This window comes from Miscanthus floridulus, chromosome 19 (genome assembly GCF_019320115.1).
Source record: "Miscanthus floridulus cultivar M001 chromosome 19, ASM1932011v1, whole genome shotgun sequence".
Lineage (NCBI taxonomy): Eukaryota > Viridiplantae > Streptophyta > Magnoliopsida > Poales > Poaceae > Miscanthus > Miscanthus floridulus.
In genome coordinates, this window is record NC_089598.1 from 26,728,688 (window position 1) to 26,745,039 (window position 16,352).

The following is a 16,352-nucleotide window of genomic DNA, read 5'->3' on the forward strand; positions in this document are numbered from 1 at the left end:
ATGGCTAATGAGTTTGAGATGTCTATGATTGGAGAGTTGAGTTACTTCCTTGGTCTTCAAATCAAGCAATTGAAGAATGGTACTTTTATGAGTCAAGGCAAGTACATCAAGGACATGATCAAGAAGTTTGGCATGATTGATAGCAAAGTCATTAGCACACCAATGAGAACCAATGACAACTTGGATAGTGATGCAAGTGGAAACATGGTGGATCAAAAGTTGTATCGGTCTATGATTGGAAGCCTACTTTATGTAACCGCATCAAGGCCGGATGCATGTTTAGTGTATGCATGTGTGCAAAATTTCAAGCCTCACCAAGAGAAAGTCATTTAAAGGCTACAAAAAGAATATTGAGGTACTTGAAGCATACACCAAATATCGGTTTGTGGTATCCCAAAGGAGCAAAGTTTGAGCTAGTTGGTTACTCTGACTCGAATTATGCGGGATGCAAGGTTGAAAGGAAGAGCACCTCAGGCACATGTCAATTGTTGGGAAGATCACTTGTTTCATGGTCATCAAAGAAGCAAAATAGTGTTGCATTATCAACCGCCAAAGCCAAATACATATCCGCCAATAGTTGTTGTGCACAAATACTTTGGATGAAGGCCACTTTGAGTGATTTTGGAATCAAGTTCAAGAAAGTGCCATTGCTATGTGACAATGAGAGTGCAATCAAGTTAACCAACAATCTGGTGCAACATGCAAGAACAAAGCACATTGATGTCCGCCACCATTTCATAAGAGATCACCAACAAAAAGAGGACATTTGCATTGAGAGTGTAGGCACCAAAGATCAACTTACTGACATATTCACCAAGCCATTGGATGAGAAAAGTTTTTGCAAGCTAAGGAATGAGTTGAATATATTGGATTTCTCAAATATGTGTTGATGCACCCCCTCACTCATATAACATGCCTCTCCTTCGAGCAATCCAAGGTAAAAGTTGATTGGCATGGCATACATCCTTGCTAAGGACATGTTTAGTGCATCTAGTCATATTCTCAATCTTATTAGGACCTTTCAAGTGGTTCTATTTTATTAGGTTCATTCATGAAAATCAAATGAATTTGATGTTTATATGGTATCACTATTGCTTCTATGCTTGACATGATCTAGTGATAGCATATGACATGTTTGTGGGCTTATAAACCTAGTGTTTAATCTAGAAAATGAGCTATAAGTGTTTAACTCAACATGGTATAAGATAACCCTTATTTGGAGGTATGAAGAAGCTTGTCCTTGGATCAAACCAAGTTAAATATCTTTGGCATATATTCTAGTTTGAACCAAATTTGGGAAAATAATCCTCACCCCATTGATTGACAATGATAATCTCAACCCTACAAGTAATACTATCTACATTTAGAACCTTTGTGGTCATTGATGACAAAGGGGGAGAGAAACAAAGATAAGGGGGAAAAGAGAAATAAGGGGGAGAGAGAGAAACAAAGATAAGGGAGAGATATGAAAAAGGAAAGGGATCAACTAAAATTTTGAGCACACAAGTAGGGGGAGCAAGCTCATGAACTTGTATTGTGCATTTGAATGTGCATTTCATATGTTTGCTTGCATGGCATAAGTATTAAATTTACACATCCATGCTTGTGTGATGAATGTTAGTTGTAAGATTGAATGGTGAAATGAAATCACTAAATAACTTTCATTTCCAAGTAAGTCTTTACAAGTGGTATCTTTCTAAAGTAAGTTTCCAAGTGATATAAAACTAACCATGGTGCTAAGGATGGTATATTGGTGCACTTTGATTGGTATCACGCTTCAAAGGTCCATCTTTTGTACCTTAGCATCATATGGTAGACATTGACTCCTATATTTCCTATCTAAGCATATGTGCAAGCTATAATCCAAACTCTTAGCACATATTTAGGGAGAGCAATTGCTACCATTTGGGGTTCATGAAACTTATCCATATCCTTTTACAAATGGTAAATATGCTTGGGCAAGCAACATGGATTCAATTGAATTTCAATTCATATCTTTGTATAAGGGTTGTCATCAATTACCAAAAAGGGGGAGATTGAAAGCTCTAGTTTGGTTTTGGTAAATTGATGAAACCCTAAGTGCTAACCTAGTTTATCAAGTGATCATAAGATAGGTAGCACATTTTAAGTGGAGAAGCCAATAAAGATCATAACATGACAATAGTGATGACATGGCGATGATCAAGGGCTTAAACTTGAAAAGAAGAAAGAGAAAAACAAAATGCTCAAGGCAAAGGTATAATCCATAGGAGCTATTTTGTTTTGATGATCAAGACACTTAGAGAGTGTGATCACATTTAGGTTTGATAGCCATACTATTAAGAGGGGTGAAACTCGTATCAGAATGCGGTTATCAAAGTGACACTAGATGCTCTAACTCATTGCATATGCATTTAGGATCTAGTGGAGTGCTAACACCCTTTATAATATTTGTGAAAATATGCTAACAAATATGCACAAGGTGATACACTTGGTGGTTGGCACATTGGAGCAAGGGTGGAGAAGTTAGAAGTGAAAACAGAGGTGATGCTGGCGTCAATCAACTGACCGGACGCTGGATCCAAAAGCACTAGACGCTGACTGGCTACGTCCAGTCGAGTTGACTGGCGGTATAGAGGCTAGGGTTTACCACCGGACGCTAGGCTGTGTCCGATCGAGGTGGACCAGACGTGTCCGGTCGAGGAAAACCATGTTTCGACCCTTACTGTACTCGACCGGACGCTGAGGCTTCAGCGTCCGGTCAGTTCTACCGGAGTGTACGGTCAACTTTATAGCCGTTGAAAACTGATGAACAACGTTTGAAGCTAGTAACACGTGGTGTCCATCAGTGGACCGGACGCTGGGTCCAGCGTCTGGTCAGTAAGACCGGAGCGTCCGGTCAGAGCGTTGTGTGCCTAGTGAAGGGGTACAACGGCTCTATTTCATGGGGGCTTCTATTTAAGCCCCATGGCCGGCTGTGGCTCATATCTTTTGGCCATTTTCATTGACATAGCAACCTTGTGAGCCTAGCCAAAGTCCTCCCACTCATCTCCATCATTGATTCATCATCATAGTGAGATTGGGAGTGAATCCAAGTGCATTGCTTGAGTGATTGCATCTAGAGGCACTTGGTGTTTGTGTTTCGCTGTGGATTTCACTTGTTACTCTTGGTGGTTGCTACCACCTAGACGGCTTGGAGCAGCGAGGATCGTTGAGCGGAGGGTGGTGATTGTCTTCGGCTCCGATCGTGGTGGTTGTGAGGGGTTCTTGACCTTTCCCCAGCGGAGCGCCAAAAGGTACTCTAATGAATTGCTTGTGGCTTGTGTGATCCACATCTTGTGTTAGTTGTGCGGCACCCTATTGAGGGTTTGGCATGTGAAGCCAATTAGCACGTGAACCTCCAAGTGAGTGAATCGCCACAACGAGGAGTAGCTTGCCGGCAAGCAAGTGAACCTCGGTAAAAATCATTGTGTTCATCCTTTGATTCCGAGGTAATTGGTCTTCATTGTTATTCATCCTTGTTATTGATTGGTTCACTCCTCTACACGGTGGTATAACTATCTTGATCACTCTCTTTATTTTACCGCAAACTAGTTGACAAGCTCTTTAGTGTAGCTAGTTGTGAGAGCTTGCATGCTTGGTTGGTGTGGCTCTTTAGTTAGCCTTTGAGAGCACACTAACATAGGGTAGTGTCATTGCTCTTGTGTGAATTGACACTATCTAAACTAGAATTGTGGTAGGTGGCTTGCATTTTGAGTAGGCTAGCGCAACACTTGCTTCGCCTCATAATTGTCTAACCATTTTGTTAAGTGTTGTTGTAGAAATTTTATTAGGCTATTCACCCCCCCTCTAGCCATTAGGACCTTTCATGAGGACATGCAACCTTCGGATACGACCATTGATCACAAGGTAAGCTCGTTCTTATGTTTGCATAACGATAAAACTAAGAGTTAGTTGTTATCTAATATTGGTATTTCAAATATGATAATGGATCATGGGTAATACCAATCTCAAAGTGCAAGTCCACCAAAGTTGAACATTTGGTTTGTCGGCAACCCAACACTACTTCATTATGAAAGCCATAACTCTTTTCACACAAAGTGTGATTGAGGCAAGTGAGTACATGATAGAAGGCTTATTTGATCAGCTTTCAAATGGATCACCTCAATATCACGTCGGTAAGTGAGACCTTGGCCCAAGTTGGGGCACTCCCCAAGGAACTCCACCAAGATGGACAACACACCAATGAATCCCTTCGACATTCTCTCCCCCTAGCCACCTCGTTAGGAAGCCACCAGGACATCAAAGCTAAGTTGAAGGCCGAATCCATTACCGTCCTAAGATTTGTTCTACATGTCACTAACTTGTTAAGCTCCAAAACATAAGGTGAGTCTTGGTCCCGTTTGGCTGGGCTCCCGTGGGCTCTGGCTCTTGCACTGTAGCCGGGTGTCGGCCGCCCAGCGACCGACAGGTGCCAACATGAGCTGGAGCCATGGAGCCAAAAAAACGAGCTTCTCTGGCTCCGGTTGTGTCAGTGAGAGAGGAAATGAGGAGAGAGAAAAATGACTCTAGTGAATAGTAACTAGGTGTCGGTCGCCCAGCGGCCGACAGGTGGGAGCCGGAGCCACCGGAGCCTAGCCAAACGGGGCAGAAGTAATAGTTTGAAACTCAAAACCAAACAAGAAGGTGCATTTATCATGTCCAACCACAGGTCAACAACTCATCATGGGTTGATGGCAGGCGGCCAAACCAAAATTGGACACTCATTTTGCTTGTCGTGCAGTCGACCGCTTGTTCGGCCTGGTTTCTACTTCATTCTGCCAAATTTTAATTAGCTTAACTATTAACTACTCCTACCATACCACCCTCACATCACGCAGTAGGCTACCCGACTACACAAGCCACTGCACACGGTGAGGCCTAGGGCAATAGTGGTCCCACATGACATACACTGCCTGTCCATGCTGCTGTCAGCTAGCGGGCCACCTCAGGGTTTTTAAAACCCAATTAAAAAGGAATAAGTTCACTTTTGGCGCCTCAATTATTCTATCGGTCTAATTTTAACCCTCAACTACAAAACCGTATAGTACCGGTGCCCCAATTGTCAAAACCGTTCACTTTTAGCACCTGGGCGGGGGCAAGGCTGTTTTGACCGACGTTGAGCGGTTTTGACACGCAACCTCCATCTCAGTGACATGTGGGGCCCACGCATCATCGACTCACATGCTATAAACATATGTTTTTACATAGCAATGGGGTATTGATGACCTGCTAGCCACGTCGTGGGCCGCGGCGGCCCTCCACGACCATCTCGGGCGTGGACGCATAGCCAGCGTGGATCCGCAGTCTTTGCAGCGCGGAGGCCGTTGGTCACCGATGAGGCGATGGGCCAACAATGAGCATGACTGGGTGGAGGCGTGGCCGGCGTGGGCGCAGAGGCACGACCGGAGCAGATCCACAGCTTGCGTGGTGCGAGGACGTTGGTCGCCGATGAGGCGATGGGCCAACGACGAGCGTGTCTAGGCGAAGGCGCAGCCTACATGGGCATGGAGGCATGACCATCTTGGGTGCGAAGACACGACCGGCGTGGATCCACAGCCTACGGGGCACAGAGGCACGGCCATCGTGGCTGCAGAGGCACGATAGCGGCGACTCGTGTGACGACGACTGTCCAACAATGGTCGGATTAGACAATCGCGAGCACAGACCAAGGCTCTCTCCCATTCTCATCAGCTCTTGGTGAAGTGGTGCTTCTTGCTGCCATCTCCGCCCTTGCCGCCACCGCCGCCGCCACTGCTCCTCTTGCTCGCATGCGTCGTCGTGTTCTTTAGAATCTGCGTGGAGGGAGCACCAGGGGGGCGGTCACTCAGAACGAAAGGAGCGCTTTGGAGCTCAGATTGAACTGCGGAAATGAATGGGGGGATGGATGGAGGTAGGCGAGGCCACACCTGGCGGAGCGTGTTGTTCTCGTTCTGGAGCGTGGACACCCGCTGCTCGAGCTCGGCATTGTGGAGCTCTAGGTCCTTGGCCTTGGCCTCCAGCTCCGTCAGGTATGCCTTCTTCCGCTCCTGCACCTACTGCGCGGATACGCTGTTTCTGAAGCAGGCGCTTTAGCCGGTTCTGCTCCTTATCCCCCATGATGCGGCCGCGCTTCTTCCCGACCGCCGGAGGCTGCGCCCCTACTTGCCGTACTCCTTGGGGCGCTCGTCTGTGCTCGCGCTCAACGAGGCTAGCGTTGACGCGCTACCCATCTCCAGCACCCACCGTATCTCCTCGTCGCTCTCCACCCCTACAGTGCATGCACGCAGCGGCAACCCCAGCGCCTGCTGTAGGGGTAGAGGCGGCTGCGGCGGGGGACAAAGGAGGAAGGCCTGTCGCCTTGCCGAAGAGCTTGAATCCCACGGCATCGGCGTCCGGGAGGTGGCTGGCCATGGCTCGGGGTGGAGGTCGGAGTGGGAGGCAGGGCTCGGGGTGGGTAGGGGACACCGGCCAGCGTCGGGTTTTATACACGGGTTTTATCCTCCTGTGCATGCGTCTACGGTCAATGCCAGCGTGTTGGGTCAAAACCAGGTACACGTCGGCATGAAACAGCCACAACCGTGTCTATGTGTCAAGAGTGAACGATTTTCAAACTTGAGATTACTAAATTAGTTGGTTTTATAGTTAATGGTCAAAATTAGACCAACGAGATAGCTGAGGACCCAAAGTGAACTTAATCCATTAATTAAAAAAAGGTCAAATGTCTAATCTCTCCCCAAGGAATCTCCCAATTTCTTAGGACCTTGATCTCCCACAACTTTTTTTACCTCACGCTGTTCTTGTTTATAGTCCACTTGTACCTGATGTCTGCATCCAACCTCCATTCATATCTCATTGCCCGGTGGTGTTTTTTGGAAGCCATCGGGCACCATTCGCCTGCTAATTTCTTTTCTTGACATTTTTGTCCATTTTTTTGCCAGTTTATCCCCTGTTCAGATTGTATCAAAAGGTTGGAGCAAATCTTTGATCTGATTGATACCTTCTGTCGTTCTGCGGATAGCTTGCCACTCTCTTGATCGTTTCAAGACTTTTTGGATTGATACGATATAGACGCACCTACCACTCCCAGCTCTGATCTTGCTGTTGCTTCCCGTAGTGCGTAGGATCTAAGAAACCCCTGAATCTATGCCTAGAGCATCTGTTATCTAGATCCATGGAGAGATTGGGTAAAGCCTAGTGAGGAATCTGAGCTCCCACGTCGTCTCCTACCGGGCCATAGGAGATCTCGCGCGAGAGCACAAGCGACTTTCGAAAATGTCGCCGCAGCCAGCCCCTGTCACACCCCTGGCCGCGGCGGGTCACCGGCGACGTGAGCGGAACAGCGGGATTTGACGGAACCCTGGCGCCGGTGAGCAAGCCCCTGCCTTGGCGTCATGTATATTACTGAATGTCTGAATGAATCCATACAGAGCAATGCAGGCACTTATGTGCTGCTTACAATCATGTCCAGTGGACCCAAATGGTCATACTCCACTACTGAAAACGTAAAAGCAACAATGCATAAATAGAACAGCTTGGCACCTTCACACGGGTGTGACACCTCCCTCGGCGCGAGAATCAGCTTGTCCCCAAGCTGGAGCATCAGGAAAATGAGTTTTGATGACGTAGTAGTCTTCCCAGGTCAATGTTGATGCTGGTAGCCCTGTCCACTGAATCTTTACCTGAGGGACTGCTGCATTGCCCTTCTTCACCATGTGGCGCTCCAGGACGGCCCGAGGAACCATTTGTGCAGCTTCGAGATCTGTGAGCACAGGTGTAGTGTCATAAATAGGGGAGTGATCCGGGGTGTATGGCTTGAGCTGGGAGATGTGAAACACTGGATGGATATGGGAGTTCTCTGGCAGTTGTAACTTGTAGGCAACTTGACCAATACGCTGAAGAATGGTATAAGGGCCATAGTACTTGTAAGCCAATTTTGGGAAGGGCCTGTTGGCCACAGATGATTGAGTATAGGGCTGTAGTTTCAGTAGGACCTAATCCCCCACCATGAACTGAAAATTTGTTCTTTTAGTATCTGCAGTTTGTTTCATCTTGCTTTAAGCTTTTGCTAGATGTTCTTTCAGGGACTGAAGATGGAACTTCCTGTTTTGAATGACCTCGTTAACCTCAGGAGTGGTGTCTGGTGTAAGAGTTGGTATGGCACCTAGATTAGCATCATAACCATAGAGGGCCTTGAAAGGTGTACAGCCTAGTGATGAGTGCAGTGAGGTGTTGTACCATAACTCTGCCAATGACAGCCAAGATTTCCATGTTAATGAGGAGTCATGAACTGCACATCTGAGATACATCTCAAGGCATTGGTTGACCCTCTCAGACCGCCCATCTGTTTGAGGGTGATAAGCTATACTGAGGTTGAGTTGAATCTTGTATTTGGTGAATAGTTGTTTCCAAAAGTTGCTGACAAAAATTGGATCTCTGTCAGTTGTGATGGATAGTGGAAATCCATGGAGTTTAACTATATTGTCCAAGAATGTTTGAGCTATAGTAGCTGCTGAGTATGGGTGTTTGAGAGCTAGAAAGTGGGCATACTTAGTCAATCTGTCTACAATGACCAGGATGACGCTGAAACCCTTTGATTTGGGGAGACCTTCTATGAAATCCATGGTGAGATCTTGCCAGACCCCTTTAGGTGTTGGTAATGGTTGGAGCAGTCCCATTGGGTGCTACAGGGAGTGTTTAGCATGTTGGCAGATGTTACACTGCTTGACAAAGTTTTCTACATCAGTTTTCATGCCCTTCCATGAGAAATGCTTCTTTAGTCTGTAATAAGTTGCTGCTACTCCTGAATGTCCTCCAATTGCACTGGAATGAGAGTGTGCAATTAGCTTTGTCTGCAGAGCTGAGTTATTGCCTATCCAGACTTTGCCATTGTGCCAGATGAGACCTTTATCCAAACTATACCCTTGGTTGTCTGGACTGGTGATGGAGAGCTTCTAAACGAGAGTTTGAACATGGCTATCTGTGGCATAGGAATTGAGAACCTCCTATACCCATGTTGGTTGCACTGTTGAAATAGCTTGTATGGCCATGAGATGGCCAACTCTGGACAAGGCATCTGCTGCTTGGTTGTCTTTTCCTTTTTTGTACACTATCCTAAAATTGAGGCCCATCATTCTTGTCATTGCCTTCCTCTGCACGTCAGAATGGAGGTTTTAGTCTTTGAGATAGGCTAAGGACTTGTGATCAATTCGGATTGTGAACTCACCTCTCTCTAGGTAGTGTCTCCACTTGTCTACAGCCATGATAAGGGCTAGGAATTCATTTTCATATATGGAAAGGGCTTTGTGTTTTTCCCCTAGAGTTTTGCTCAGGTAGGCAACTGGTTGGCCCTTTTGCATAAGGACAGCCCCTATACCATCCATACATGCATCTGTTTCCACTGTAAAGGTTTCCTGGAAATTTGGTATTGCTAGTACTGGTGTTTCAGTCATGGCCTGTTTAAGAGCATGGAATGCTGACTAGGCTGCTGGATTCCAGGCAAATGACTTGAGTTTCAGGATTTGAGTCAGTGGTTTAGCCAGTGTACCATAACCTTTAACAAATCGTCTATAGTATCCTGTCAGACCCAGAAAGCCTCTCAATTCAGTCATTGTAGTTGGTGTTGGCCACTTGAGCATATCAGAGATTTTGCTAGGATCAGTGGACACTCCTCTAGCAGAAATGATGTGGCCAAGGTATTCCAAGCTGTCCTGAGCAAAGGTACATTTGGACTGTTTGAGGTGTAGGTGATGCTTCCTTAGTGTTTGCAACACTTGCTCCAAGTGGTGAAGATGCATGTCCATTGATGGGCTATATATCAAGATGTCATCTAGAAAGACCAAGACAAATTTTCTAAGAAAAGGTTTCAATACTTCGTTCATGACACATTGGAAGGTTGATGGAGCATTGGTTAAGCCAAAGGGCATGACCCTGAACTGGTAGTGCCCTTGATGGGTTTTGAATGCTGTTTTGTACTCATCTTCTAGGAGCATTCGAATTTGGTGATAGCCAACCTTCATGTCTAACTTGGCGAACACTGTGGATCCTAAAAGTTCATCTAAGATCTCATCAATCACTGGCATAGGGAATCTATTTTTGATAGTCATGTCATTGAGCTTCCTATAGTCAACACAAAATCGCCAAGTTCCATCCTTTTTTTAACAAGGAGGACTGGGGAAGCAAATGGGCTATGGCTATGTGTAATAAGTCCTGCCTGGAGGAGCTCTGTTACTTGTTGTTCTATTTCTGTCTTGTGGGCAGGGGAGTAGTGATAGGGTCTAGCATTGATTGGTATGGAATCTGGTGTTAAAGGAATTGCATGGTCATAGGTTCTTTGTGGTGGGAGAAGTTTGGGGTCTGTGAACACATCTTTGTATAGTGCCACAAGATGTTGGATGGCCTCATCAGTTGGAGAAGGTTTGGGGTACTGTGAGTAGGTTGGATGGGGTAATTGTTCTAGCAAAACATAGGCCTAGAGGTCATTCCCTTTTGTAGCCTTATATACCTTGTGTGCAAAGATATTAGCAATTTGGAGAGGTGGGGCACTGATCCCTTGAAGCTGAATGAGTTGGCCTTGCTCCTGAAACTATAGTGTTTTGTTTTCCCAGTCACATGTCATAGGGTTGTGAGCGCGAAGCCAATCAAAACCCAAGATGGCATCATATGGGTGCATGTCTAGGACAATCATATCTGTTGTGAAGGTTTATCCCTGGCAATAGCATTGAAGTTGAGATACCATACTGTTGGTAGTAATCCATTCCCCATTAGCCAGTTTCACCTTTCTAGGTGAGATTGGAATTGTTGGTATATTAGCCAATGTAACAAACTGAGAGTTGATGAAGCTATGAGTGCTCCCACTGTCCACCAAAATGAGCATAACCTTGTTTTTGACCCTAGTTTTGAGTTTGATGCAATCTGGTTTGTCTTGGCTGGACAAAGCATTGAGGGATAATTGGCAGAATTCTTCATGTAGAGCATCTTCCACAATCAGTTCACTGAGAACATCATCACTGAGTTCTCTGTCCAAGTCATTGAATGCCAAAGCATTGACTTTTGGTTTGTTTCTGACTTTGCAGACCTCTAGATGTCCAGGAACAAATTTCTCCCCACAATTGTAGCATAAGTTATTAGCTTTTCTGTAGTCCCTTAGTTGCCTGTCTTGCCACAGATTGGAGGATTGAGGGGCAGACTTGGGATCTGTCCTGTTCTGGTAGGGTCTTGGTGGATATTGTTGTCTTGGGTACTTGGACTTCCCCCTATCCATTGTTCTTTGTTGTATCTTGGCTAGAATTGAAGCCTGCAAGACATCTGGAGGTCTATGAGCCTCCACTATGCCTCTGATATCCTCTTTGAGACTCATAACATACTGCTGTGAGAAGAACATGTCATCATACCCTGCATTGTGCATTGTGACACTATACTAGAGTGCTTGGAATTGTTCTGTATACTCATCAATAGATCCAGTCTGTTTGAGTGCCAACAGGTCCTGCATAGATGATCTAAAATCATCAGACCCAAATTCTTGCTCTATAACTCCATAGAAGTGTGTCCAACTCCTGAATGTGTTCTTCTGCTTGAATGCTTGATACCATTTGCCTGCCTTCCCTTTTAGATGCATTCTAGCTGCAGTGACCCACATGCCTTCAGGGATTTGGTAAAGCTCGAAGTAGTCTCTACAATTGTCTAGCCAGACCTTTGGGTCAGAACCTTCAAAATCAGGGAAATCCATTTTAGGCATTGCTGGCTTAGGTAAGGTATAAGATTTGTGCTATTGGCCTTTGGTGTCTTGCCTCTTCTCATTCTGTTGGTATTGCTTGGGATTTGTTTTGTGTTGCCTGGATGGTTGTGCTTTGCCTTGCATGGTATCCTTGGCAAACACATTGTGAAAGGAGACATTGTCATCCAGAATTAGAGAATCTACATCTTCTGTATCTGAGTGATGATGCTCATCATATTGAGGTTGATCAGGTTTCTTGGACTCCTCCTCCATTTGCCGGAGAGTGACTCTGGCAATTGCTTCTCCATTGGCTTGAACTTGTTGAGAAATGAGATGTTGTTCGTGAGTGTATTCATCCATAGCTGTCGCTGTGAGGTCCAACTGCGCTTTCATTTGCTTCTGGACTGAATGCATCTCAGTAATTTGGTGAAACATGACATCCATATTTTTCTGCAAATTCTCCCGCTTGGAGTTTTCCTCATCCGATCGGTGTGTCATGATGTCAATAATGAGATTAGTCTGTGTGGAAGGTTGGACCTTGCTTTTGCTTTGAGAAGCCAGTTGTACCAGCAGTGGGTTTGGCCTGTGCCTCTCCCGTCGTACTGCAAGGTACGTTCACCGCCGCCTAGGAATGAGGCGGAGCTGAGGGATTTTACACTAAGACAGTTGTAGTGCAAGCACGATGACAACAGCCTAGCAACCCAAGCTCACGGACATTCCGCCGCCGAACGCCACCGCAACAAGAAGACAGTTCGACTTTCGGAATTTTACGCACGAACAAATGCCGCGCAACCCTTGTCTACTGCCTAATTGTGCAAAAGGATAAAAAGGAGCGAATTTGGGATGCTCACTCAGGTTCACGCCTCCAGACCCTGGTTGTTGATGCCGGACCCCAGTTGAACACCTGGTGGGCGTCGATTGTGGCGTTGTGTAGATGTGACGCGCGCCGGTGTCGCGAACGAAGAGGTACGGCGTTGCCGTGGGCGTGGATCTTGATGACCCAGACGACGACGGTGGTGGTGGTAACTAGCGGCGGCGCCGAGCAAGGAGCTCGTCACCCACACGTCGAAGAAAGGTGGCTCTGGTACCAACTGTCACACCCTTGGCCGCGGCGGGTCACCGGCGACGTGAGCGGAACAGCGGGATTTGACGGAACCTTGGCGCCGGCGGGCAAGCCCCTGCCTTGGCGTCGTGTATATTACTGGATGTCTGAATGAATCCATACAGAGTAATGCAGACACTTATGTGCTGCTTACAATCCTGTCCAGTGGACCCAAATGGTCATACTCCACTACTGAAAACGTAAAAACAACCGTGCGTAAATAGAACAGCTTGGCGCCTTCAGGTGTGACAGCCCCCGACGACCTCGCCGAGGACAAGGAGAGGGAGACCAATGTCCTCATCGAGGCGGCCCCGGGGTCGCCGGCGAAGGCGGCCGAGGAGGGCGACGGCCACGGCCACGGCAGGCCCACGCCGTCGCCGGTGGCGTGGTTCCGGATGCTGGCCAGGGAGCTGCACTGGAGCTTCGTCTTCGGCGTGGTGGCCACGTACGGCATCAGCCAGGGCCTCGGCGGCGGCATCACGCGCGTCGCGTCCGACTACTACTGGAAGGACGTGCAGCGGGTGCAGCCGTCCGTGGCGCAGGTGTACCAGGGCGTCACCTCCATCCCCTGGATGTTCAAGCCGCTCTGGGGCTTGCTCACCGACGTGCTCCCCGTCGCCGGATACCGCCGCCTGGCCCTACTTTATTCTTGCAGGTGAGGAGCACTGTGGTGTGCTGTGTTGGTTTTTGCCTTTTTGGTTAGAGTCGCTCTCGCTCCTGAGTCCTGATTTCTGGAACGACCACTGTTCCTTGTCCAATTAGGTAGCAACTTTAGAACTAAAAAATATTCTTGCTGAAATTTAGGAGTGCAAGTAAAGTTTGATGACTTGTGCTGCTGAAAATGTGTCAATGGCAATGAGCATCAAACATGCCTATGAGCTAATGGCTATGCATTAGTTGACTTTATGCCTAGTAGGTGCAGCATAAGATCCAAGCTAGTAAATCATTTTGAAATGATGATGAGTTCAGTACATCGTAATTTTGATTCATTGAACTGCATAGAGGAGTGCAAGCTCTCTACCAAATAGCTAGTAGGAAGGAATCAAGTGATTATGTAGGTGCATTTTTATAATAAACAAGCTTTGCAGCATAAGCCAAAATATGGACTGTTCCGCTAATAATGGCATTCATACTACTATTCTCTTGATAGGACAATAAGCGTCATTTAGTAAAAGCATAAACAGAAAATGAGTATCTTGTTTGTTTTGTTCCCTCCCTGTTTCTGAGGAGTATGCAGGCTTCATCGGAGTGATTGCAATGCTTATACTCGCTCTTCACAGCAAGCTTCATGCATTGTTCGCTTTGTTGGCATTGATGACAGGAAGCGCTAGCGTGGCGATAGCTGATGTTACTATAGATGCTTGCGTGGTGGAAAACAGTATAGTGTACCCTCATCTTGCTGCTGACATGATAAGCTTAAATGGATTCTGTTCATCTGTTGGAGGTCTTATTGGATTCTCAATAAGTGGTTTTCTCGTTCATGCAATAGGGGCTCAAGTGAGTATCACTAGTTTATCTCTTATAAAGATTTGTTTGAGTTTCATACTTTTCAAATTTCATTGATCTGCGCTGATCGCTGCTAGAAGCAGAATGCCTGAATATCAACATCTTAATCTAATTCAAAGTAATTTTCATACAGTACATTTTTTCTGCATAATAATCAGTCCACTTTACTTGTGCTACTTCTCTTTTCTGTGACTGGTCAAATATAAATTAGACTGGCAGTTATCATTACTTTGGATGGTGCTGGTGTATTTTTCTTCCTTTTCAAACTTCAGATGGTGCTGGTATCTGATAATGGATAAATCCTGCCTTTCTCAAGGGTGCCCTTGGACTGTTAACCATACCCTCTGCCTTGGTAATTTTATCTGGAACACTGCTGAAGGAGGTTCATATCCCCAACTTTCCATACGAGCAGGTTAGGAATGATGTTCTTGTTTTCTCTGACACCACATAGACTCTCTTTTACACTAGTTTTTCCTTCCTGGCATGACAAATTCAGGCCCATAAGAAGTTTGTAGAAGCAAGTGGAAAAATGTTGACAGCTTTGAAATGTCCTGAAGTCTGGCGACCATGTGTTTACATGTACGTATCACTTGCATTGAGTGTCGACATCCAAGAAGGAATGTTCTTCTGGTACACAGACCGAAGTGCAGGGCTATCTTTTCATGAGGTACATATACATATCATTTAGCTATGATGCATGCTTGGCAGCTTGTTCATGAATATAAAAGTCTCTTTCACTTAAAATTCTTGTATATCTAATACATTTCAAATGAAATTTCATTTTATGAAAATATAGCATGGCTACTTTTGAAAAATTGTTCCTTCTGAACCGATAGTCAAACTAACTATATGTTACTTCACCAGGGATTTATTGGCTTTATGTTCGCTATTGGATCAGTTGGTTCTCTTGTGGGTGTTATACTTTATCAAAATATTCTTAAGGACCATTCCTTTCGCAGCCTTCTTTTTTCGAGCCAGCTGTTGCTAAGCCTGGCAGGAATGCTTGATCTGATCTTGGTGCTTCGACTAAACCTTAAAATGGGGATACCAGATTACTACTTTGCGGTGATTGATGAGGGGGTCTCCAAAATGATCAACCGTATCAAATGGATGCCTCTTCTGGTGCTTTAGCTCAAAGCTTTGCCCCACTGGCATTGAAGGCACGTTCTATGCATTGCTCATGTCCATCGACAACATTGGCTCGTTAACTGGATCATGGGTCGGTGGATTGCTCCTTCATTTGTTGAGAATCACAAGAACAGAATTCAAGAACCTCTGGGCCGCGATCTTGATTCGAAATATGATGAGGCTGCTACCACTGGCGCTGCTGTTCTTGGTGCCAAGAAGTGATCCGAATTCCACTCTTCTTCCATCCGATTTACTGAATGAGGGAGACGATGATGAAGCTCAGCGAGCAGAGTGTCGAGTTAACCTCCCTCCCTGCAGACAGAGATTCTTGCAATGATAAATCTCTTCATGACTGCCAGATTCAGGAGGGCCTTGGTGGAGAACGAGATGATGACGAAGCTTCACTTCTTGCCAACAGGAGTTGATACTGAATGCATATGGAGATTTTTCTTTTGTACACGAGCAAACAGATAAAATTTAGAAAAATCTTTGAGATTTGTTTACTATAGATACTCATTTAGATGTCCACGTTGTTAAATTAAATTCATTGATTTTACAGCAGGGTAGCGAAGGCTTGAGAGACACATACTGGGGATGCTTTGAGTTTGTTCTCCATTTTTCTGAACTTTCCCATGTACCAAAGTTATTACGAATCAAACTTTACGAAGTGCAAATCTTGACTTTTTTTATGAGGTTTACACTTGGTGTTAAACAAGACTAGAGATGCAGGCGGATTTGTGTCCCATAAGCGGTTGCAAATATTATTCCTATCCTATACTCTTATAAAGCAAAATCCTACTAGCAATTTTTCTGAATCCACAGCCTTTCACGTCGTCGTTCCCTCCTGGCCAACGCGTCCACCTCCACCCGGTCCCTCCATCGGTGGATTAATGATCCAGCAAT

The 16,352-nt window shown here is 45.7% G+C and overlaps 1 protein-coding gene and 1 pseudogene across 1 annotated transcript; one reads left to right on the forward strand and one right to left on the reverse strand.

The window, feature by feature from the left end:
• Window positions 1–5,708: 5,708 nt before the first annotated feature.
• LOC136525767 (transcription factor HY5-like) lies at window positions 5,709–6,386 on the reverse strand (annotated as a pseudogene).
• Window positions 6,387–13,078: 6,692 nt separating this feature from the next.
• LOC136529025 (probable folate-biopterin transporter 2) lies at window positions 13,079–16,115 on the forward strand. The gene is given in 8 exon segments (XM_066522050.1): window positions 13,079–13,450; window positions 13,452–13,470; window positions 14,053–14,312; window positions 14,638–14,733; window positions 14,818–14,988; window positions 15,186–15,449; window positions 15,451–15,740; window positions 15,742–16,115. Coding segments are annotated over 8 exon segments (1,473 nt in total). The 5' UTR covers window positions 13,079–13,210; the 3' UTR covers window positions 15,875–16,115.
• Window positions 16,116–16,352: the final 237 nt, after the last annotated feature.